At 46.8% G+C, this 21,102-nt stretch overlaps 1 protein-coding gene across 1 annotated transcript in view; it reads left to right on the forward strand.

Moving 5' to 3' along the window:
* The window catches only part of LOC142590820 (glucose dehydrogenase [FAD, quinone]-like), a 134,462-nt gene that overhangs the window by 87,116 nt on the left and 26,244 nt on the right, over positions 1 to 21,102 (forward strand). Inside the window, exons 4-6 of the mRNA XM_075703224.1 lie at positions 6,008 to 6,210; positions 9,636 to 9,831; positions 12,720 to 12,857. Coding sequence (XP_075559339.1) covers positions 6,008 to 6,210; positions 9,636 to 9,831; positions 12,720 to 12,857 — 537 coding nt within the window. The remainder of the gene's footprint in view (positions 1 to 6,007; positions 6,211 to 9,635; positions 9,832 to 12,719; positions 12,858 to 21,102) is intronic.

The raw sequence follows: 21,102 nt of genomic DNA on the forward strand, positions 1-21,102 counted from the left end.
TACGTCAATGAATTCGCTCTGTCGCAGTCAGGTATTGCGCTGCAGGTGACTTCATACACAATTCTAGGTATTTTTTACCAGTCACGAGTGAGCGTAAGCCCATTCTTAGCAGAAGTGCGTCACTAATTACGAACAGAAAGGAGAAACACGTAGGTGACCGCAGTTAGGAAAGATCTGGACTTTACGAATGAGCGCTGCTCTCGGAAATGTCACAAATGACGATATATGTTTTCATAAGGTTAAAAAATGCCTCCTTAGGGACAAACAACAGCCATTGCTGCAAAGCTAAACATTGTTCAGTGTCAACGTACAACTTCTCAGCATGTAAATGTCATTTGTACTAGACACGAGTTATGCGGCACGCGAGATTCTCATTGGCTGGTTGAATCTTAACGACACATACGTACCACCAGTACGCTCTTATATAATCGCGAGGCTTGCTCCCAACCTTTGTGGGTATCTCGGTATCAAGACTTACATTACTTGCACTAGCAGGGTTGCAGACGAACGAAACTCGTGTTCACCCCTCACGAGTGGAGGGCTCTGTACTTTTGCTTTTGCTGCAGACGCTGAGTCACAATGTCAACATTAACGGTAAAATTAGCCGCGGTCTTGGTATTGGCCATTGTTTGCAATGCTTCTCGCGATGGACAAGAACGGAACAATGAAGACGCCGGTGATCAAGGTCTTTTGCAGTGCTACGATTTTGTAGTAGGTAAGTAAATGTGCTTTTCGCCGAGACAAACAAAGAATGTTTACCTAGAGCAAGGGTTCCTGACTATGAGCCTTACTTTGAATGTCTAACTTTTTGGTCATTATTTAGAAGAACTTCTTGTCCGGAAATTTGGCCGGACGTGGTCATGGTGCCCATTATTGCTCTGGGTTCTTGGACTCTTGATGATTTCCTTCGTTATTATAGAGCTAAAATGAGCCCAATGTATGAGAAACTAGAGGTTGTGTTTATAGCAACAGAACTATTTCGTTGCACAAAACAGAATAATAAGCCAGTTACTTGATCTATATAGCACATAATAAAACATCTGTTGGTACGAAAAAACCGCTGCACCCGTAAAACAGACAGCACTGATGGCTAGGAACTTGTGGCATTCACACATAGTACTAGGTGCATGTTACTAAGCTGAATAAAGCTATTCTGGTTAGAAAATGATCAGTTTACACACACACACACACACACACACACATGTATATATATATATATATATATATATATATATATATATATATATATATATATATATATATATATATATAGGGGTTTTCTTCAAAGTTCAGCACGCAGGACCCGACGTAACATATACATATATATATACATATATATACATATATACATACATATATACATACATACATACATACATACATATATATATATATATATATATATATATATATATATACATACATAATGCCTTTGAGGTAGGCTGTCGAGAAACGTTGCCCGCGACACTGCATGGCCCCATCGTTTTTGTACCACGTGAGTGGCACATTCACAGACACATTTTAAGGCAAAATGTGGTTGTGAGAAGTTGTACTAACATGTATGTTGTAATTCTTCGAAAAAGATTGTTAACGATGATTGAAGTGTGCAGATGTTCTCTCTCTCTCTTATTAGCCGTACGGTAGTGCGTTGGCATAAATTATTTGGGGCACTGTTCACCTCAGATTTCAGTTCTTCATCTGGTGATCGGTGCGGAGAAATTCAGCATCAAGCGCTCTACACCAGCTATATCGCTGACATAGCGCAATGCGATCTTGATTACTATGTTGTAGGGAGATGCGCATACGTCAGTCGAAGAGAGTAGAATATACCACCGTTACTTTTTTTTTCCGCACTTCTCGCCAGATGCAGAGCGCTCAGCGATCTAAATGCGATATTCGAAGCGCATGGCAGCCGGCGCTTTTAGAGCGCAGCTCTTAAGGGAGAGCTTTAGCTCGGGTGCTCCTATCAAAATGCATGGAAAAGGAGAATCGGTTTTTCTGTGCAATCACTGCACCAAACATGGCGATATTTATTGCATTTATAAGAAAACTTAAACTCTAATAACTGTTGCTTTCGAATTTTCTATTTAGGTCGTCAATTCGTTAAAAATTGGCAATAATCGCAAATTTTCAGGAAACGAAACTATGAAGCTTACAACTCCCGTAAATCAGCAATGAAAAATTATATCAATTCTGTGAATTGCATCTAATAGCACATTTAAAGCGGACAAAATTGATTACTTACACATGAATCTCAAAAATTTAGTAATGTGTAGATACAGCTTTTGCGAAACCATTGTGCCCGACGTAACGAATTCATGTAATATATAAATTGACATCGATAATTTGTTGGCTTTAAATTATCTAATGGATGCCGTTTAGAGAACCACTATATCTATTCTTGACGGCGGGCTATGAATGTGTAAACTTCGTGCCTCTATTTTTTTCGAACTTTCGAATTTTTGAAAATTCTTTCGATAACATGTAGCCGCTAAATTGAAATTCCGCTTGCAACAGCCAGTAGAATCTAACTTTCCCTCTCAAATGCAGCGAATTTTATTAAAATTGGTCCAGGGGTTGTTTCAGAAAAAGGTTTTTGCGTTTTACATGTATTTGAATAGGCAGGGTCGGAGTTGAGTCCGAGCTAAAGCATCCTCTTGAGGAAGCTTTAGCCCGGGCCCAACTCTGACGCCAATTAGATAAGAAAAACCGCTCAATGTAGGCGATTTTATTCGTTTTGAAAGCAAACAAAAGTGGTGAATAGACGAGGAGAGCGTTTGGTTTGGCTGTTCAGGCAAAGCTGCCGGTCACCGCCTGATGCTTGCATCGGCGGTTACGTAAATTTGACGTCAGAAGGTTGGGGCCCTATAGCTTAAAACTATTCCAATATGTTTTTATTCCAATCTCCTGACGTCACACTTGCGTAACTGCCGATGCAAGCACCGGGAGGTCACCCGCAGGGTTGTCTGAAGAGGCCAATCAAACGCTCTCCTCGTTCATAGGAGGTCGCCTTCGCTTGCTTGAAAAACGAATAACATTGCCTATACTGAGCGGCTTGTCTTATCTAATTGGCTGACTAGAGGCGAGGAGCACGCTGTAGTGTAGAGGGATTCAGAAGGTCGAGCCGCTGCAAGAAAAGTCGATAACCGGATGAAGAAGGTGGTGCCAGCGTCTGCGATTGGTCCGCTTTCCCTTACTTAGCTTGCGGTGGCTGGACGAAAATCGCGGCGGCATGCACAGGAGGGTTAGGAGTGACGCTAAAACGGATCCTCAGCAAAGAAGAGTTGGCATAAGGAGGTCGTAAACGTGCCGAAAGTGCTCGAAAACGTTACACGGCCACGCAAGAAGTTTTATTATATAGGCAAATAAACCCATGCTCTCCGGCAGGTGCGAGTAGCCATCGCCTGAGCGATCGGCGGCAGCCATCTTTTAGTCCTTTCGGAACGGGGCAGCCTTCGGCTATTCAGAAGAAAATTCAGTTTTTTTCGGCATACTAATGCATCTTGAATGCGTGCACGTCACTTTGACGCGGTATGTTTTTGCGATTTTGTGACGCCGCATGTGTGGGGCTTCGGGCTAACGGGCTCGGACCCGGTTAGCTAAGGTCTAAGGAGACACGTAGCTCGTCCCCACTCCGCAGCGCACGCAAAGCGGCGCCGCGGCACCTTCGCTGACTCACCGACAAGGCGTAGAGACGACACCAACCGTGGCACCAACGAATGGGGGTTTATTCCCTGCTATGTACAAAATGCGCGTACAATACAGGAATACGGCGCTGGGGCGGCAGTCGCAGACTACGGGTGAAAGCTCCCGGGAAGTCTGCTCCGCCACGCTGGCTCTTCCGAGCAGGTTCGCCACACAAAAGGGGGCCGCCTTGCTCAGAGGGGCGCGGGACCAAGTGGGTCCGCACGTCCGACAGCCAAGAGCACCGAAAGTCAATCTGTCCGGGCGAAAGCGCCCGCGCACCTCCGATGCTGAAGGAGAGAGAAGCCGAAGAGAGGGCGAGAGGGGCCCGCTCCTCAGGCTCTGCTCTTAGCCGCGCGCGCGAGCAGCAGGCTCCGCGTCGCGCCGGCGCCAGCGGCCGCGGGGAATGTACGCTATCCAAAATAAGGCTTGGAACTGCGTGTCCCCAGCGATCGCGTGGGCGAATGGCCCAAGTCGCGCGTGAACAGGAGACAGGGGTCCAAAAGGGGTCCCCACACATGACAGGCAGGTGAAGTGGGTGCAGCCCGAAAACTTTTCACCAATAGCTGGGGGCGAATGGCGAAAAGGCGTCGAATCCAAAATAACAATTTTTATTGTTCATTCAGCTCATGCATAATCAGTGTGTACACGTCATATCGGATGGGGAGGTATCGCGGTTTTCGTGACGTCGCGTGACAGATAGGTGAAGTGGGGCTGGTCCAGAAAAGTTTTTGGCCAATCGTGGAGGGATGATTACAGAGAAGGAATAGAAATCTTTGGAATAGTTTTACGTTATAACGCACTTGGAATGAAAACATATTGGAATAATTTTACGTTATTGAGCTCGAGAAATACAAGCACAACACTTTTTACGAAGCTAAAGTGAATAATAATCAGATTTAGTAAAATTTAAATATTACTGATTTCTCATATCGCTTTTGAAATTATTACATAACATCCATGTATATTTCTCATGTTAAATAAGAACGCCCAGCTTGAACATCTCATTCAGAGTCGCCGCCTCCCTTGAGGAGTTTCTCTACAGAAGCCCTTCGAGCTTCACATTGCGGATTTGAGCTTCACAACAAAATCGGCACTTTCACACGAGGGCGCAGCATTGAAGCAGATATCAATAGTCAGCATTAGGCTGGAGACGTCTCAGAGCGCTGGCGTGATGTAGAGCGCCGCTAGCGGAATTGCAGGCGTCGTACTGCGATGGTGCGTGAGGCGAGACCGAAGGAGAAGCATCGGCGGCAGCAGTGCCAGAAGAAGGGATTCTAGATATATTGATCTTGACGTTCACTCATTCGCGTAACTTGGTTTCCCGGCACCCGTAGTGGCTGCTCGGCGTGTCACCCCCGGCCCCCCTCCCCTCTTCTTTTTGCCTTGCCACTCCTTCCTATTTGTTAACGTACATTGTGTAGAGTGAATGTGAAAAAAATTTAAGAGGACAACGCTACATTTGCAACTACACTTGCCTGTAATTCGACATTTATGTTTATCTTCCATGCACTGCCAACTATGCAATTCGCTGCTTTCTTTGCTATATTACTGCTGAATTTAGCGTTTGCTGCAGTTTCCGGCACTGAATGCAGCCATACTTAGCAGTGCTGCATGAAAATCTTGCTTCGTATACTTCGGCAGGAGTGAAATTATTGGGTGCCTCTGCTTCTACGCCTGTAAAAAAAATTCTAGTTTTACCGCACTTATTGTATGAAACAAATAATTAAATATTTTTATACATCGATCACATAGACTCGCTACTCGCGGTGAAAATCTTCGTTTACACATTAGCACACCATAAATTACCCACCATTGATACCTTTGGGAATAGGGTAGCCATTTTCCAAAGCTTTAGTAATGAACACAACCTTCGACCTTTCTGACTTTCAAGCTATCTCTGTTAACGAAAACGCAACGTAGAGCATGTTTGTGGACGTTTTACCGAAAGAGTGAGCAAATAAAAAGAGACGATATATGTGACTCTCGACCTCGCTTTATTCCGAAAGCGGGAAGCGAACGAGTAATGAATTCGTAATCCCCCCTTACAGATGGTCTTGTTTATCATAAGCAGCTCCTAGAAGTGTTTTTACATCAATCACATAAAGAATAGCAAATCTAAGCCACGCGTACGCATAGCTTCACACTTCCGCTGCACGGCCTCCGCTCAGCGATTGGCACGTACCCTTGGCGGATCGTATATAGCTTCTATCGCAGTAAAATGTTAAAGTGCACAAACTAGCTTTACGGAAATGTATAATACTCGCACATGCATGCAGATATTTCGATGCCAAACAGTGTTCTTCCTCTATGCACATTACAGTGGGCGCTGGTTCCGCGGGCAGCGTTGTGGCCAACCGACTGTCTGCCAACAACACGTTCAAGGTTCTTCTCCTCGAGGCCGGCCTAAACGAGACGGCCGATCTGCTTGTTCCTTTCTTCGCTCCCTTTGCAGCCACGCCTAACAACACCTGGATGTACACCACGATACCGCAAACCAATTCGTGCCTCTCTTTCCCAGGACAAGTAAGTTCGAGAGTTTTCGGCGCGTTGCATTAGGCCAGCATTAATGCCAGTTTAGCTGATAAAATGAAACAAGGAGAATCACAGAGCCAATAACCTGTGTTCTCTATTGGCACGCATAATGAATAAAGAAAATCGAAATGAAAGTGGAAGAAACGACAACTTTGTGTCTGGGGGAGTCGAATTCAGAACCTCCGCACGACGTATGTGATGCACCACCAGTTGAGCTGCGGTGGTGATAGCTGTTCTACAGTGTACTTCATTGGGTATTTCTGTATGAGAAGCCCATGGAACGACCATCACCGTGGCTCAATTGGTTCAGCATCTCCAGCGTAATGCGGGGGTTGGACTTCCGCTCCCACAGGCGCCGCGTAGTTTTCTTTCTCTGCCATTCCTCTTATTCACTTAAAGAGAAGCTTTCGTAGCATCGCACTGCAAACATTCGTCTTTATAAAAGTTACAATGTTTAAGGTATGTGCTTGCGTACGAAAGGGTTGCCCGTTAAAAGAAACACGCAATCGCATTGACTGCAGGTGTGAGAAGGCCCACTGCTCTCGCCTACGAGATCAATGTCAATGCATTGCGCAGCGGCGTAGAGAGCAAGTAGTGCCACCTGGTACAGCTCTTCTCTGTAAAGCCTGATGCTTTCCATTGTAACGGGATGTGTCGGCGGATGCTAGATACAATGTATGAACGCAACTTCTGTAATCGATCTTCTGTAATCGAGTGTTCAATAAAACTTCGAATATTTTCAAGCACTAACATGCGTGTGCTCTTTTTTCTCCCGTAGTTTTAATACCAAGGAAGATTGTATGGCGAGTGTGGCGTAATCCGGTGGCTAGTCGGAAGGAGCAAAGAAGTAACCGGAGTGCGAAATGTAGAAAACAAGAGGACTGTGTCGATATCACAACGCAATGTTCATATTATAGAGTTTCAGCTTGTCCGTAAACGTACGGTTGCTTAAGGAATACTGGGTGAGACAAAACGTTTCCATCAGGATGGATGGATGGATGTTATGAGCGTCCCCTTTGGAATGGGGCGGTGGGTTGTGCCACCAAGCTCTTCCTATTATACTGCCTAATGTCCTACTTAGGTAAAAAAGAAAAGAAAAAAGTGGCTGCATTGGCGGCCGCATTTTGTGGCATAGAGTTTAACCATATATTACACACGTCTAACAAACAAGACAGCAAGGACGACACAGCTGAAATTACTTGTACTTACTAACTGAAGTAAAGACATAAATTAATAGCAATGAAAGTGGATGACTAACTTGCCGCAGGGGGGGAACGAACCCACGTCTACGCATTACCCGTTCGATGCTCTACTAATTCAGCTACCGCGGCGCCGTCTTCCCGTCCACATTCTGAGGTATTTATGTGTTACTATTAAAACTAACCCTAGGAGTGTTAGCCAGCGCCACCACTCGCAACCCTTCGCGGCGCATGTGGATTGTGGTGCTATCAGAAAAGATGAAATTGTAACACATGCAATTTCGTTGTTCGATGTGTGCATCGTGCCTAGATTGACTTCGCTTGTAACCAAGTGAAATATTCATGTCTGTACATGCTCGCGTAAGGCTTTCGTTTGACCCACGGGCACAAAGTGCAAGTTACAAGGTCAAATGCGCGCCTTTCTGCCCTGTGTCTGCTCTTTGTCATGTAAATCATGTACCACTAAGGAGATAAAAGTACCGTGTTGTAAAGGAATTACGAAAATTATATTGTAGCTCAATCGGACCCCACCATTCGACGGGTATGATAATAAAAAAAGCAGGCTGGCTTGCAGGGTGAAGCGCAGAATCAGTGACGAGCAGTTTCAGAAAACCATAAATAATAAATGGAACTAATGCCGTAACATTAATCTGTGTACAATATCACCCCAAAAAATTTACAGAACTTAAGCGGACGATTTACCTCGGACCAGCTCCATTTCCTCTTGAATTAAGTGTGAAAAAGAAACGCTGTGATCAGACAACTGCTGAAACAATTTGAATGAAAATTGTTGTAGTCAAGAAAAAAGAAATGTATTATGCACACTAGAGCAGGCAGAGTACTTATTTACGACTTCTGATCTTTCTGGCCAAACACGTAGAAAATAAAGCTAAAAAAATGAAGCACTTAGCTGAGAAATACCATAGCAATTTACAGATATCTCAGTTCTGTAAACTTCACTATATATAGTATCTAAAGTGGACAAGAATGATATCTGACCTTATAGCTTACGAGAAATTGGTATAATGTTTCTTCTCGGATTGGTCATCAGCATAAAATAGGCGCTCTTCAACATAGAATGCCGGCGTACCTTCACTCGTTCTTTTCAGAAAGATGCTGAGGTTGGAATTATCTGCCTGCCTCTTTGGTCGTGATTACTGATCATCTTTTTCTCACTGCGTTTAATAATGTCGTTTAACACACATCCCTCACCAAATCCTTACACACGCTTACTTTTATCGTCTTTTCCGCGTGTTATTTCATATCATTTGTTATCACCTTGGAGGCCTGAAGACATTACACAAGGGGCGGGGGGGATTCCATAAACGTGTAAGAGTGGTCTTCTTTGTTACTACTGTGTTTCATGCTGCGCTATACTGTAGTGAAGCGGCATTTTTTATATGGTTACCATTGCTTTTATTGTATGATGTCTCCTTACTACTTATGTCCTCTGTAGTGTTTCCTGTAAGCCCTGGGAAAAATATAAAATAAAACGAAATAAATAAATAAATAAATAAATAAATAAATAAATAAATAAATAAATAAATAAATGTGAAGAAATTGTGAAAATCCTCCTCACAGATTAACGTCGTATTTCCCAGCCTTGTTCAATATGTAATATATCTTTTGTTTTACTTGTCTCAATAGAAGCAGCTTACATAATTGTGATATCGTTTTTATTTCTGAGCGAGAGTTGTACGCTTGACGCTTCTTTTAGCTTAAATTTTGAGACATAGACCTTTTTTTGCAATACATTTGATGCCCAACTAAAAATATATTCCCCACAGTCACTAGAGTTTATCATTATTTTTGAACGCAACAAACGTAATAAAATTTGATGCAGTGAATGCCGAGAAATACTGTTGCAAATTTTACACGTATTTAAATAGGAGCACCTGAGGCAAAGCGTGGCGGCGCCTCGAAACTCTGTGCACTTAGTCGCAGAAGATACACACATATTCAGGCGAATGCGTCTAACAACTATTGTGTCTTCCCTTTTATCTTGTATTGTTCTGTATGTTTGTGCTGTTTTCGACTAGTGCGAACCATCTTCATTACTTGGCTATGCTTTCAGCATTGCTGAAGTATAGAATTCAATATATGTTACATTTTCTTTTTGAGGTGGGCGTAACCAGGTTTGCCAGGCTCGATATGACGTCGTCAAGTTCCACGTGCCGAATTTCATTTATTTATTTGCTTCTTGACCATGGGAAACAGGTGGCTGTGATGACCCTAGGCAAAGTTATGGGCGGTACCAGTTCCATCAACTCGATGAACTTCGTGCGCGGGAGCAGGCACGACTTTGACTTGTGGGAAAAAGATTTCAATGCCACTGGCTGGAATTACACCAGTGTGTTGCCCAACTTCAAGGCCATCGAGAACTTCAATGTGAGCGGCGTATCCGAACAAGAGAGTGAGTCGATCCCATTGTTATGATGGCTTGGACGATTCCGATGTAGGAAACATCCCCCTCTGTGCCTAATGAGTGCTTTTGACTTTGGTAATATGCGTGACATTTTGGTTTCTTAAAGTCGCGACTTGCATCTATAAGTGTATGACTGAAACAGATAAAAAAAATGAAAACCATCTGCTTTTAGTGTTGTTGCTGCGAATGCTGAATCAAACTGCGATGACACTTTCCAGGCAATACCGTAAAGTGTTCTCTATTTCAGCGCGCACATTTCCGACTGGTGTCCGGTTTTCACAGAAGACTTATAGTTTCTCTCACGGCATTTTGGAGAGAGATGATAGACACTAAGATAAGGAGACGATAGGCAGCAAAAAGAACCTGACGAGTGTCTGGTTTTCTACACTACATCGGAGGCAACAGCAGGCGGAAAGAGAAAAGGAGGGAGGGAGCACTGAACACACACACAGGAGGACGCGCAGCAGGACTTCAAACGGCCACTCAGGGGCGTTCGGCTTGATTTAGAGAAGTATGGGTAGGAAGAATATAGAAAAATTTACAGGTAATATATACGCAAGAGCTATGACTGTAAATGACTGGATGCTCGTATGCTTCTCGACCCGTAGCGGAAGCAATGGTGGCGGCAAGGCGGTTTGAGTATTGGCTATTCTTCTGGTTCAATCAATCAGAACACATGGCTAGTCCTGCAGTTTGGAAGGAAAATATTCAAATAGTGAACGAAGCGGGCATTGAAGGGGCCGTTTTACAGCAGTGAGAATTAATTGGTTTAGTCTTGTCATTGTAAACCTTACCAAAGAAAGCACAGATGGCTAACGCACGGGAGGTCGATATACCATACTATCCACCTTAAAGGGACTGAAGAGCAGTTTTCACGGTACCTATTTCTTTTTGATGCAATGGAACGATTACAGGTCAGAGTGTCTAATCTTGAAGTGTTAACGCGAAGAAACGCCCCGGAACATTTTATAGCGAAGCTGTTAAAGGCTAGTTCCCCCAGGATCCTGTCCGTGTGTAGACACAAAATATCGAAGATAGTGCATTGCCGGGTCGACCTGCGACGGAGCTGCAGTTCGCCATTAAGGGGCCCACATAAACCGCTTCGCTGGTCATCCTTCTTGACAGAGTGGAAGGGCACTGACTTTTTTTGCAAGAATTTTTCTATCTGCAGTGAGGATGTTATTCACTGGAAGGATGCTGAAAACGGTGATAGGGGAGCGCGATGGCGATTGTACGCCGGAATTAGTGAGAGGCAGACGACAAGTGCGCATGTAACTGTAAGAAAGTACTATTTTGTTTATCAAGTCGACCTTCCTGCGATTCATGTTTTCCGAAGTGTGAACGTATTTATGCGGTAACAGCTACGTGTTTTCGTTGTTCCCTGTCCAACTGCTTTGGTATTTAACCAGTCACAACGAAACGATGCTTTTACACGTGATACGCTGTTGAGCATATTGTCGTAGCCATGCGCTCGCTTTTGATTTCCGAAGCGTAGAATAAATCGCAAGTGTCCAATAATACAGCAACTGCAATTCTAAGCAATAATTATACTCAATAACAGCCGACTTACGTACTGTAATTTCGTAGACTGCATCCTAAGTATCAAGATTTCACCGCCAGGCCTCGTCACTTATTAATTTTTGAGATTTTCTTTGCCAATTTAAAATTAGAATTCCTACTTAAATCGCAGACAGCGTACTGGATTTTTATCACCATAAATCATGGTCCTTTCATTTCCATCAACATTTCGCCAACACATTCCTGCCAGTTGTCAGTCCCTTTAATTTGTGCTTTAGTCGACGCAACTGCTAGTTTGCTAAACGTTTGATTCTGTGTGATACGTGCAGCATGTAACATATTCATTGGTTGCACCCTCTTGCAAGAGTAGTGACACTGCATCAGCATGGAGAGCTTGGACAAGGTTGAGAAACACATAAAGAACTGTACTTCTCTTTAGGTCAACTTGTGGCCAGAAGGCAAGCAACACCAAAGTTTCACCGATACCGGCAAGCGTAGCTCTCGGCCAGCCAATATTTATGTAAGAAACAGAAAAGTGTTGGTAACCCGGGTGCAGCAAGCGTTCGTGCATAAACTGTGCTATAACTGATGCTTGGTATAACGGCGGCGTGCTAACGCTGGCAGAAAAAATCCTGCAGAACCCATCTCACAATGAGTGCCGATGTTAATGGGATTAGCGTTCAAGCAACATATTGACGAAACATATCGCTAAAGAAACCTTTATTTACAATCGGTAATGGGAGAAGCCGGCTAGGAGTAATAATTGCATCAATAGTTACATGCACCACATCACCACACCACACGAGAACGCGTTCAACTTCGCAGGCCTTAAAATGAATAAATAAAATCATGAAAACAATCTTCACTAAACGCGGCCTCCCAACTGTAGCCAGCTTTGTCCCACTGGTACGGTAGAATTAGAGTTCAGCATGTGTGGCTTTGGATGAACTACGGTGCAATCGCGTAGGCGTCTATTTCAGGCGTTACTCTTTTATTCACTGTTAACTAGAAAAGCGGGAGTTCTCACTGATATGATAAAAAGAAATATTGTGGCGCGTTTTGGATATACCCGAGAAGAAGACCAGGCTACGCCACGCCTGAACTGAGAAAACAACGTAAGCAACAGAGAGAGAGAGAGAGAGAGAGAGAGAGAGAGAGAGAGAGAGAGAGAGAGAGAGAAAGTAAGGAGAGAAAAGGCAGGAGGTCAACCAAACGAACGTTCGGTACCATTAAAACATTCAACGCAGAAAGCTGTACGGAGCAATAAATTACTTCATGCTGTGTGCATGAGCACGTAAAAAATACCGACAGACAGCCGTACAACACGTTTGTGTGTTTCTGTGTTTTATTGGGTGCAGGAATGCAGTACCACGGAATGACGGGAGAGACGCCGATCAACTATCCCCCCTACAACACGTCACTGAGCTACGCTTTTCTCAATGCGTGTAGCGAATCCCACTACAGCTATGTCGATTACAACGGCGCTAACCACACCGGTAAGAATAATGGCTCTTCTCTGCATGCTTGACTTCGCATTTGCTAATAAGGAACCAGATAAATAAAGATGGCGATCTCAGCTCTAAACTCATTTATTATTTTGGTATGATTTAGGGCCCAAATTGACAGAACCAAAGAGAAAAGTTTAATGTAAAACCGTTAACCATTTCAGACGCCTTCTTCATCACCACCTGGGCATACTGCATACGTAATGATCCCATTATTTAATATTATTGATTACCCATACGTTATTCATTTTACATAGTTCTACCTTTATGAGAGCTTGCCACCTTACCCGCGCATTGCATGTACGGTGTCCCAGCTAACGTTAGTCAAGCTGTTAAAAGAAAAAAAATAATGAAGAAAGACAGTGCGAGACACGGCAGTCGGTCGTTAGAGCTGTAATGAAAGAAAATCGTAGGGTTTATGATTGCATCTTGCACCGTGTTTCTTTCTTTATTTCTTTATATTTTACCGGCTTGGCTAACGTCAGTTGGGACACGTGTGATATGTGTCACCTGTCGTTTCTACGTTTCTCAAAAGTAAACCTCAATTCCGAACTCCCGATTTCTCCGTTATAGATTTCTAAACTCTTGTATAGGCGGCGATGTCACACCTGTTGCTTCCACCAGTATTTGTTGAACTGTTACATTAAACAAACGAAAAAGAAAATTCGATACTATATTTTTGCAATATAGAAGTGCGCTATATACGAAATTCCCACATATGTAAAGAATTCAGTGCTCGAGTTATCATCTGTAACACGTCGGGAAACACGTTGGGAGACAAGTGCTATAATTTTATTTTACCAACATACGCCCATGAGCCTGCACATACCTCCCATGCATACCTCCCAGACATGCATGAACCCGAGCGCGCTGAACATACTACAAAATGTAACGCAGCGGGGTAGCATCAAAGCCCGCTCCATCGTGCAAGCGAATGGTGCCACAATAACAGTATGCATCTATGACATTGACAATGTAATACCTAACACCGATCTCCCAGTTCTCATAAAACCAGCAAGTGAACACAACGTCATTGGGAATGGTGGTCGCCTCGGTAACACACGTTGTGTGAGGATAACGTTCAAAGATGACTGACTTCCATCCTACATGACGGTTGGCCACTTTCGCCACCTGGTTCGACTATTTATTCCAAGACCAATGCAATGGTTTAATTGTAAGAAGATTGGCGATGTGAAGGGTGTTTGCTGAAATACCACCGTGTGCCCTTGGTGCGCCGAACCCCACTCTGAAGACAACAGCAGCGCTACCACTTTGAAGTGTCCTAACTGTCAGGGCGATCACTGCGCCTCTTCGATTTACTGTCCCCAGATCAAGAAAGAGACCACCATTCTTAAACAAACGGTGAGAGGCAGCTCTACCCACAAAGAGGCCGCGGTGAAAGTGCGGCGAAGACGACGTCGCCGTCGAAGGACGGAGAATATAAACTTTTCAAGAAAAGGGAACTCTTCGTGCAGCTCCATCAGCGGAAGTCTCCAGCACCCCAAACATCGATGTCGGAAGAGAGAAAACTGCCAGATCTCTCTCTACAAAGGAATGGCCGCCACTTCCGCGTACACGACCGACAGAAGAGCCGCAGAAGAAGCCGCCCCCAGTACAGCAAGGTGCTGTATCCGAGGAGTCGCGGAAAACAGATGAGCGAGTGATAGCTCTTATTAGGCCTTTAATGAATGCCATTCGTGCGTTGCTAAGCAACATGCACACACCGTCTGCCTGAAGTGCGCTTGTAGTACTGGGCGCTCTGAGTCCTGTGCTGGCAACCCTTGAGTAGATCATGGCTCCCTAGCCACTGTCCTTCAGGGATGAGGTCCGACGAGGAGCCATTGTTCAGTGGAATGCCCGCGGACACAGAGCGCGAATTTCGGATTTTGGTCGCTTCGTGTATGCCAATATTTTCCCATTATCGTCATTTGCGAGCCGAACTTATCGAACACAATCAAGCTTTTTAGATATGAATCCTTTATGTCGTCAACTGTTTATGAAACAGTAATATTTTGGTGTTTATCCGTCGTGTACTCACTTACATTCAACAGCCTGTGCCACATAACGACGATACTCAATATATATGCCTAACAATAAGGGAAAAGGATTTTACCTTTACTTTTGTGGGGGGAAAACCCGCCAGGGGGCCGTGGAGTTCAGCAGTGTCTGACATGGGCTTCCGCTTCGCGTGCTTCTCAACCCGGAACAAGGCCAGTGACGAACCCAAGTTTTGCACCGGTGCAACAGGCAAGACGAGAGTAACCGGTGGACACTAGCCACTTTCGGGTGAGTGCACCTTATCTCAATATATCAAGCGTTATTCCCGGCGACCGCCCGCCCGCCCGGTTAAGCCTAACGCCAGAACCAGCTGCCGCAATCTCATCGGCAGAAACACCCTCGCACCGCGCGCCGGGCGCCGCGTGAGCACGAGCACACGAGTGCTCGCCCACGCCGCGGCGAAGAGCCCCAATGATGGCCCGAAAAGCAGCTGCTGCAAGCGAAATGTCAAACCAGAAAGAAGATGAAGCAAATGCTATGCAAACAGACCGGACGGAAGAAAACACCGGGGAAGGTACCTGGAACTATGATGCAGTAAGCGGCCGAACAATCGAAGCAGAAAGCGCCTGGATCACAAGAAACAAGAAAGCCAAGAAGGACACCTCGAATTCAAAGTCGCCGGCAAAAAAACCAACCGATGAGCAAACGCCCAATGCAGCACCTTCACAGCAACAACGCAGACCCAGGATGCCGCCCCTGCCACTTGAAGACTTTAAGATCGTCTACCGCCCGCAAGCAGGTCTCGACCTCGCCAAATGGAATACCGTCGCAGACATGCACGCCATCGGTAGAGCGAGTGGACTATCGCAGCAGGACTTCAATGATAAATTACGCGTACAAGTACAGAGAATCGAAAATTTAATCATCGCAAGCAAGCATCGCAAGCATGGCCGACAAGGAAGACGCCAAGATGCTGGTCAGCATCAACAGAATACAGCTCGGAGGCACTTACCACAACGTCAAAAGCAACATACCAACCCCTGACGACGTCTCCCGAGGCGTCATCAATGGCCTAATACCAGGAACAAGCACCGCAGAACTTATGGCAGGAATCCGAGCACCGGCACGATACACAGTCCTTCACGCCCGAATGATGGGTCAGTCGACCGCGGCAGTCGTATTCTTCGAAGGACCGCACGTTCCCTACTACATCATCTTCCAGAGCGTAGACTTCCGCTGCAGACCATATCGCAAGTCAGTGCAGTACTGCCGCACCTGTGGCAACACGGGACACCGGCAAGACGTCTGTCCGAAACCCATCCCAGATTTTTGCTACAAGTGCGGCAAGACTGTAAAACCACAAGACCATGACTGCAAACCGACCTGCAAGCTCTGCGGAGAAGCGCACGAAACTGCAAGTACAGTGTGCAAGAAGAGACTGAAGCCAAGCCCTCCACCCTACAATATACGGCAACAGCGCCTTAACAGACTACAAGAAAGAGACAACCGCTGGAGCTCCAGCAGTGAAGAGTTCCCGGAGCTGGGCACCTCGGCCACCAGCTCGAACAGTGTCAGAGCGGGCAGCCCGCCCAGGCGCAGCAGTTCCAAGCCAATACTACGAAGTGCTTCGCGCTCACGTTCCCGCTCTCGCTCCCGCTCAGTCAAACGCGCGAGCTACGCCGATGCGGTAAACGGCTCGAGCGACTCGGGTGGTTCGAGCAGCTTGGATGCATCGGCCGAAGCGGCAGTCATACGGGTCTTAGACAACAAGCAGGAGAACCAGCAGAGCAAACTGCAGAATCAGCACAGCCAATTGCAAAGCCAGCAAAACCCCATAGACAAGCTACTCCGCAGTCAACAGAAACAGCAAGAGCTTACCGACAAACTGCTTCAAAAATGCAAAGAACAACAAGAACTCACAGACAAGCTGCATAAAAAATGCCAGGAGCTCGAAAACATAAACAGGCAGTCGGGAACGACGTTGACCAAGGCCGACGTTGAAGCCATAGTAGATGCAAGGTTCCTGATATTTCAAGAAGCCTTTATGAAGAACATTCACGCCACAATGGAAAAAGTTGTGCAATCAACAATCGAAAAAACAGCCGCTACCTTCGAGAACAAGATCGCCAAGTTAAACGCCAAAATTGATGGGATCGCACCACAGCTTAGCAATTTTATCGCGCATGTAAAGAACAACTACATCACTAAAGCACAGCTCGACAGTTCGCGCCCCACGACTCGGAAGAAGGCACGGGCGAACAGCCACAGCGATTCTCACTCGGTCTCGCCCACTCGCGATCGCCGACGCGAATTCGAATCCTACGACGATGGCGACCCCTAACCACAAGACAAAGAACCAGCATTCAACTATACGCGTATGGCAATGGAACTGTCGATCATACCACCCTCGACACGCCAATCTACAAGAATTCGTCAAGCTGAATCAACCCGACGTCATAGCACTACAGGAAACCAACACGCAGAACGTCCGACTGCAAGGATGCGCAACATATGCACAAACCCGACGAACTGCCATACTGGTGAAGAAAACTCTCACAGCCCAAAAGCATGACGTAGAGAACACCCAGACCGAACACACTTTACTCGAGGTTTTGCCGGAACGAAAGACGCAGAAAAGCCTATTCGTGGCCAGCGTGTACAGCCCGCCTCGCGACCAGCTACCGGACTTCGATCACTTCGTGCGAAAAATCAGGAAATCCACGAATGGACGCCAACTCGTCATAGTCGGAGACTTCAACGCCTCGCACACGACATGGGGCTATCATACCACCACAAAGAAGGGTGCTAGAGTGCATGATGCTGCCCAGCTACACAGACTAACCTTCTGGAATGATCCTCTCCAGACCACGAGAATTGGAAACAGCGTCTCCAGGGACACAAATTCCGATCTAACCTTTACTGTGGACGTCCCCTGGGCAGAGTGGAGTCGACTCCAGGAAACCTTAGGTAGCGATCGCCATATCCTCCAATTAGATGTAGCACACACCCGTAAACAGACCAAGACCGGAATTGCACGGCTAACGGAATGGAAATCCTTTAGGGACAAGCTAGATTCCGGAGCAAGCATAACTGACATTGACGAGTGGCTCAAAAATGTATTAGACACAGCAGAACGTTACACCAAGATCATACAACGCGATGCCGATACGCCCGCGGCCGACGGGCACCTCCTCCATCTCTGGGAGGCAAGACGTGGCCTCCTGAAGAGATGGAAGCGACGAAAGCTTAACAGAAAGCTAAAAACACGTCTCGCTGTCCTTACCCAGCAGGCTCAAGACTATACGGACCTCCTCGCCAGGCAGAATTGGCACGCTTTCTGTCACAAGCTACAGGGGACTCTGAGCACGAAGAGGACCTGGCACCTCCTACGCGCCCTCCTGGCCACTGAACCCACCAAAACGAAACAGAAGCAACATCTTCACAGTCTTATCCACAACCACACCGGATCAGAAGAACACCTCCTGCGAGAACTACAAAAGAAACTATGCGGAGACGCACCCTCTACCGCGTCAACTCACAGCAAAGAATACTCTGGAAAACCGAATCCAGAACTCGGCCGACCCTTCACGCAGGCCGAAATCCACGTAGCCCTATCCAAGCTGACTAGAAATACTAGCCCTGGTAAAGACCGGATCGTTAACAAACACCTATGCAACCTACCGCCGCAGGCCACCGAGGCTCTCCTCCGTTACTACAATGAGTGCTGGGAGAAAGGAGAACTGCCTGCTGTGTGGAAACACTCGGACATCACCATGATCCCCAAGCCCAACGAACCTCTCAGTTTGGAGAACCTACGCCCAATTTCCCTCACCTCGTGCGCGGGAAAGCTTTTCGAACATATGGTTCACGATCGCATTACCCAGTACCTGGAAGACAACGGCCACCTACCAGACACCATGTTCAGCTTCAGGCAGCACCTCTCAACGCAGGACGTGCTCTTACAACTAAAAGAAGGCTTTCTAGATCACCTAAAGAATCGAAGCAAATACTCCATAGTGGCAGTAGACGTCAAGGGAGCCTTTGATAACGTTAGCCACGACGCGATCCTCAACAATCTCGAAGACACCGGCTGCGGCACTAGGACCTACGCATACGTCAGAAACTTTCTGATGGACCGCACGGCAACAGTCGGAATCTGCAACATACGCAGTGAAAGCTTCCTACTTTCAAACAGAGGCACCCCGCAAGGGTCGGTCATTTCACCGCTACTCTTTAACGTAGCTATGATCAAGCTACCCCCACTCCTCGAGACCATACCAGATCTGCGTCACGCGATGTATGCTGATGACGTCACGCTCTGGACCAGAGCTACGAACGTTGGAAGGCAAGAAAGTAGCTTACAAGAAGCCGTCGACACCATCGAAAACTATCTCCGAAACTGCGGTCTCCGCTGCGCCCTAGAGAAGTCTGAGCACCTCGTCCTGAAAGCAAGAATGAGAGGCCGACCACCCAACTACGAAGAGCTTGACCCCACCATCACACTCAACGGCACAACAATCCCGAAAGTCGACACCATGCGAATACTTGGACTCCACATCCACAAAGACGGATCGGGAGCTGCAAGCCTACCGAGAATAGAACGCACCCTTTCGCAACTCACGCACCTTTCAAGGGGATCTCAAGCCAAAGAAGCGGGCTCAAGGAGCAAGACACTCTAAGCATAATACAAGCACTGCTCACCAGCCGCATCACATACGGCACGCCGTACCTCGCTTTAAAGAACGGTGAAATAGAAAATCTCAACATCATGATAAGGAAGGCAATCAAAGTCGCCCTGGGACTCCCCGCCATGGCCTCTACATCACGTCTCCTTAAGATGGGCGTCCACAACACGTGGCAAGAGCTCGCCGAAGCGCACAAGAACAGCCAGCTAGAACGACTCAAGCTCACGCCCACAGGGAGATCAGTACTGCGACACCTAAACTTCAGCGAGACGTATGTCGCAGACACGGACAAGAAAGAGCGAATACCCCCGGACGTTCGAGAGTGCATTTGCATCGCACGTGTCCCGCGCAACATGCATCCCATATATCAGAAGAGTAGAAGACAGGCTAAAGCCAACGCCATCAAACGAAGTTTCAAGCATGACCCGAATGGCCGCTACACCGACGCGGCAAAGTATCCTCACCGAAACGCGTACGCTCTCAGCGTCGTAGACTCCCAAGGCTCCGAGCTAGCATCGGCAACCATCAAGGCACGCAACCTGGAAACGGCTGAAGAAGCGGCAATCGCTCTCGCCACCACTACATGCACAGACTCAGCGGTTATATTCACCGACTCTCAGGCCGCCTGCAGAAACTTCTTGAGGGGCGCATCTCGGCCGATGCACTCAAGATACTAAAAAGACGAAGCACTCCGCTCCCGTACACCTCCGTAACGTGGGTACCCGGACACGAGGGACTAGAGGGGGAACGAAGCGGCCCACGACGCTGCCCGCGAGCACGTCAGCCGGGCTCCCCTCTCCTCACGCGCTCTCGGACCCGCGACAAAAGAGGCGGAGGCCGTACCCACCAACTATTCGGCCATATTGCAATATTACAGGCTCGAGCGTCGTGTGTACCCTCCACCGCACCCTAAACTCGACAAAGAAGAAAGCCTGATCCTCAGACGCCTGCAAAGTGATACGTACATGCACGGAATGATAATGCTTGCCTCTACCCGACGCTCTACGGCTACCTCTGCCCACTCTGCAACGTACCCGACACTCTGGCACATTGCTCCTGGAATGCCCGTGGCAGGAAGGCAGCGAAATGCAACCAGAGACGCACTCAAAATGAGCAATAGAAGCAAACGACCTATTCGAAACGTGGGAGGCCAAGCTAACCCTCGGGGACCTCATCGGGGAAACTCATCGCCAGGACCAAGAGGGCAGTCAAAGCCAGAGGGTTCCTGGACTAAGGAGCCTTCCCACCTAAGGGTGATACCCATCCTCGTTCGGGACACTGTTTCGTATAATAAACATTTCTTTCTCTCTCTTTACTTTTGTGGGCGCCTACCTATCTCCGTCAAGTCGATTTGGTCACAAAAGACTACGAGACATCCTATCCTCAGCTCCCGATCCCTGGGACATCATTGGGGATTTCAACGCCCGGCATACACTCTGGGGAAGTTCGGAGGTCAACGCGAGAGGTAGAGCTCTGGTATCTTTCGCCTCCAGTAATGAACTTTGGCTGCTGAATGATGGAAGCCCTACGTTTCTACGTGGCCCCACATGCAG

The sequence above is a fragment of the Dermacentor variabilis genome, chromosome 8 (assembly GCF_050947875.1).
Source record: "Dermacentor variabilis isolate Ectoservices chromosome 8, ASM5094787v1, whole genome shotgun sequence".
NCBI lineage: Eukaryota > Metazoa > Arthropoda > Arachnida > Ixodida > Ixodidae > Dermacentor > Dermacentor variabilis.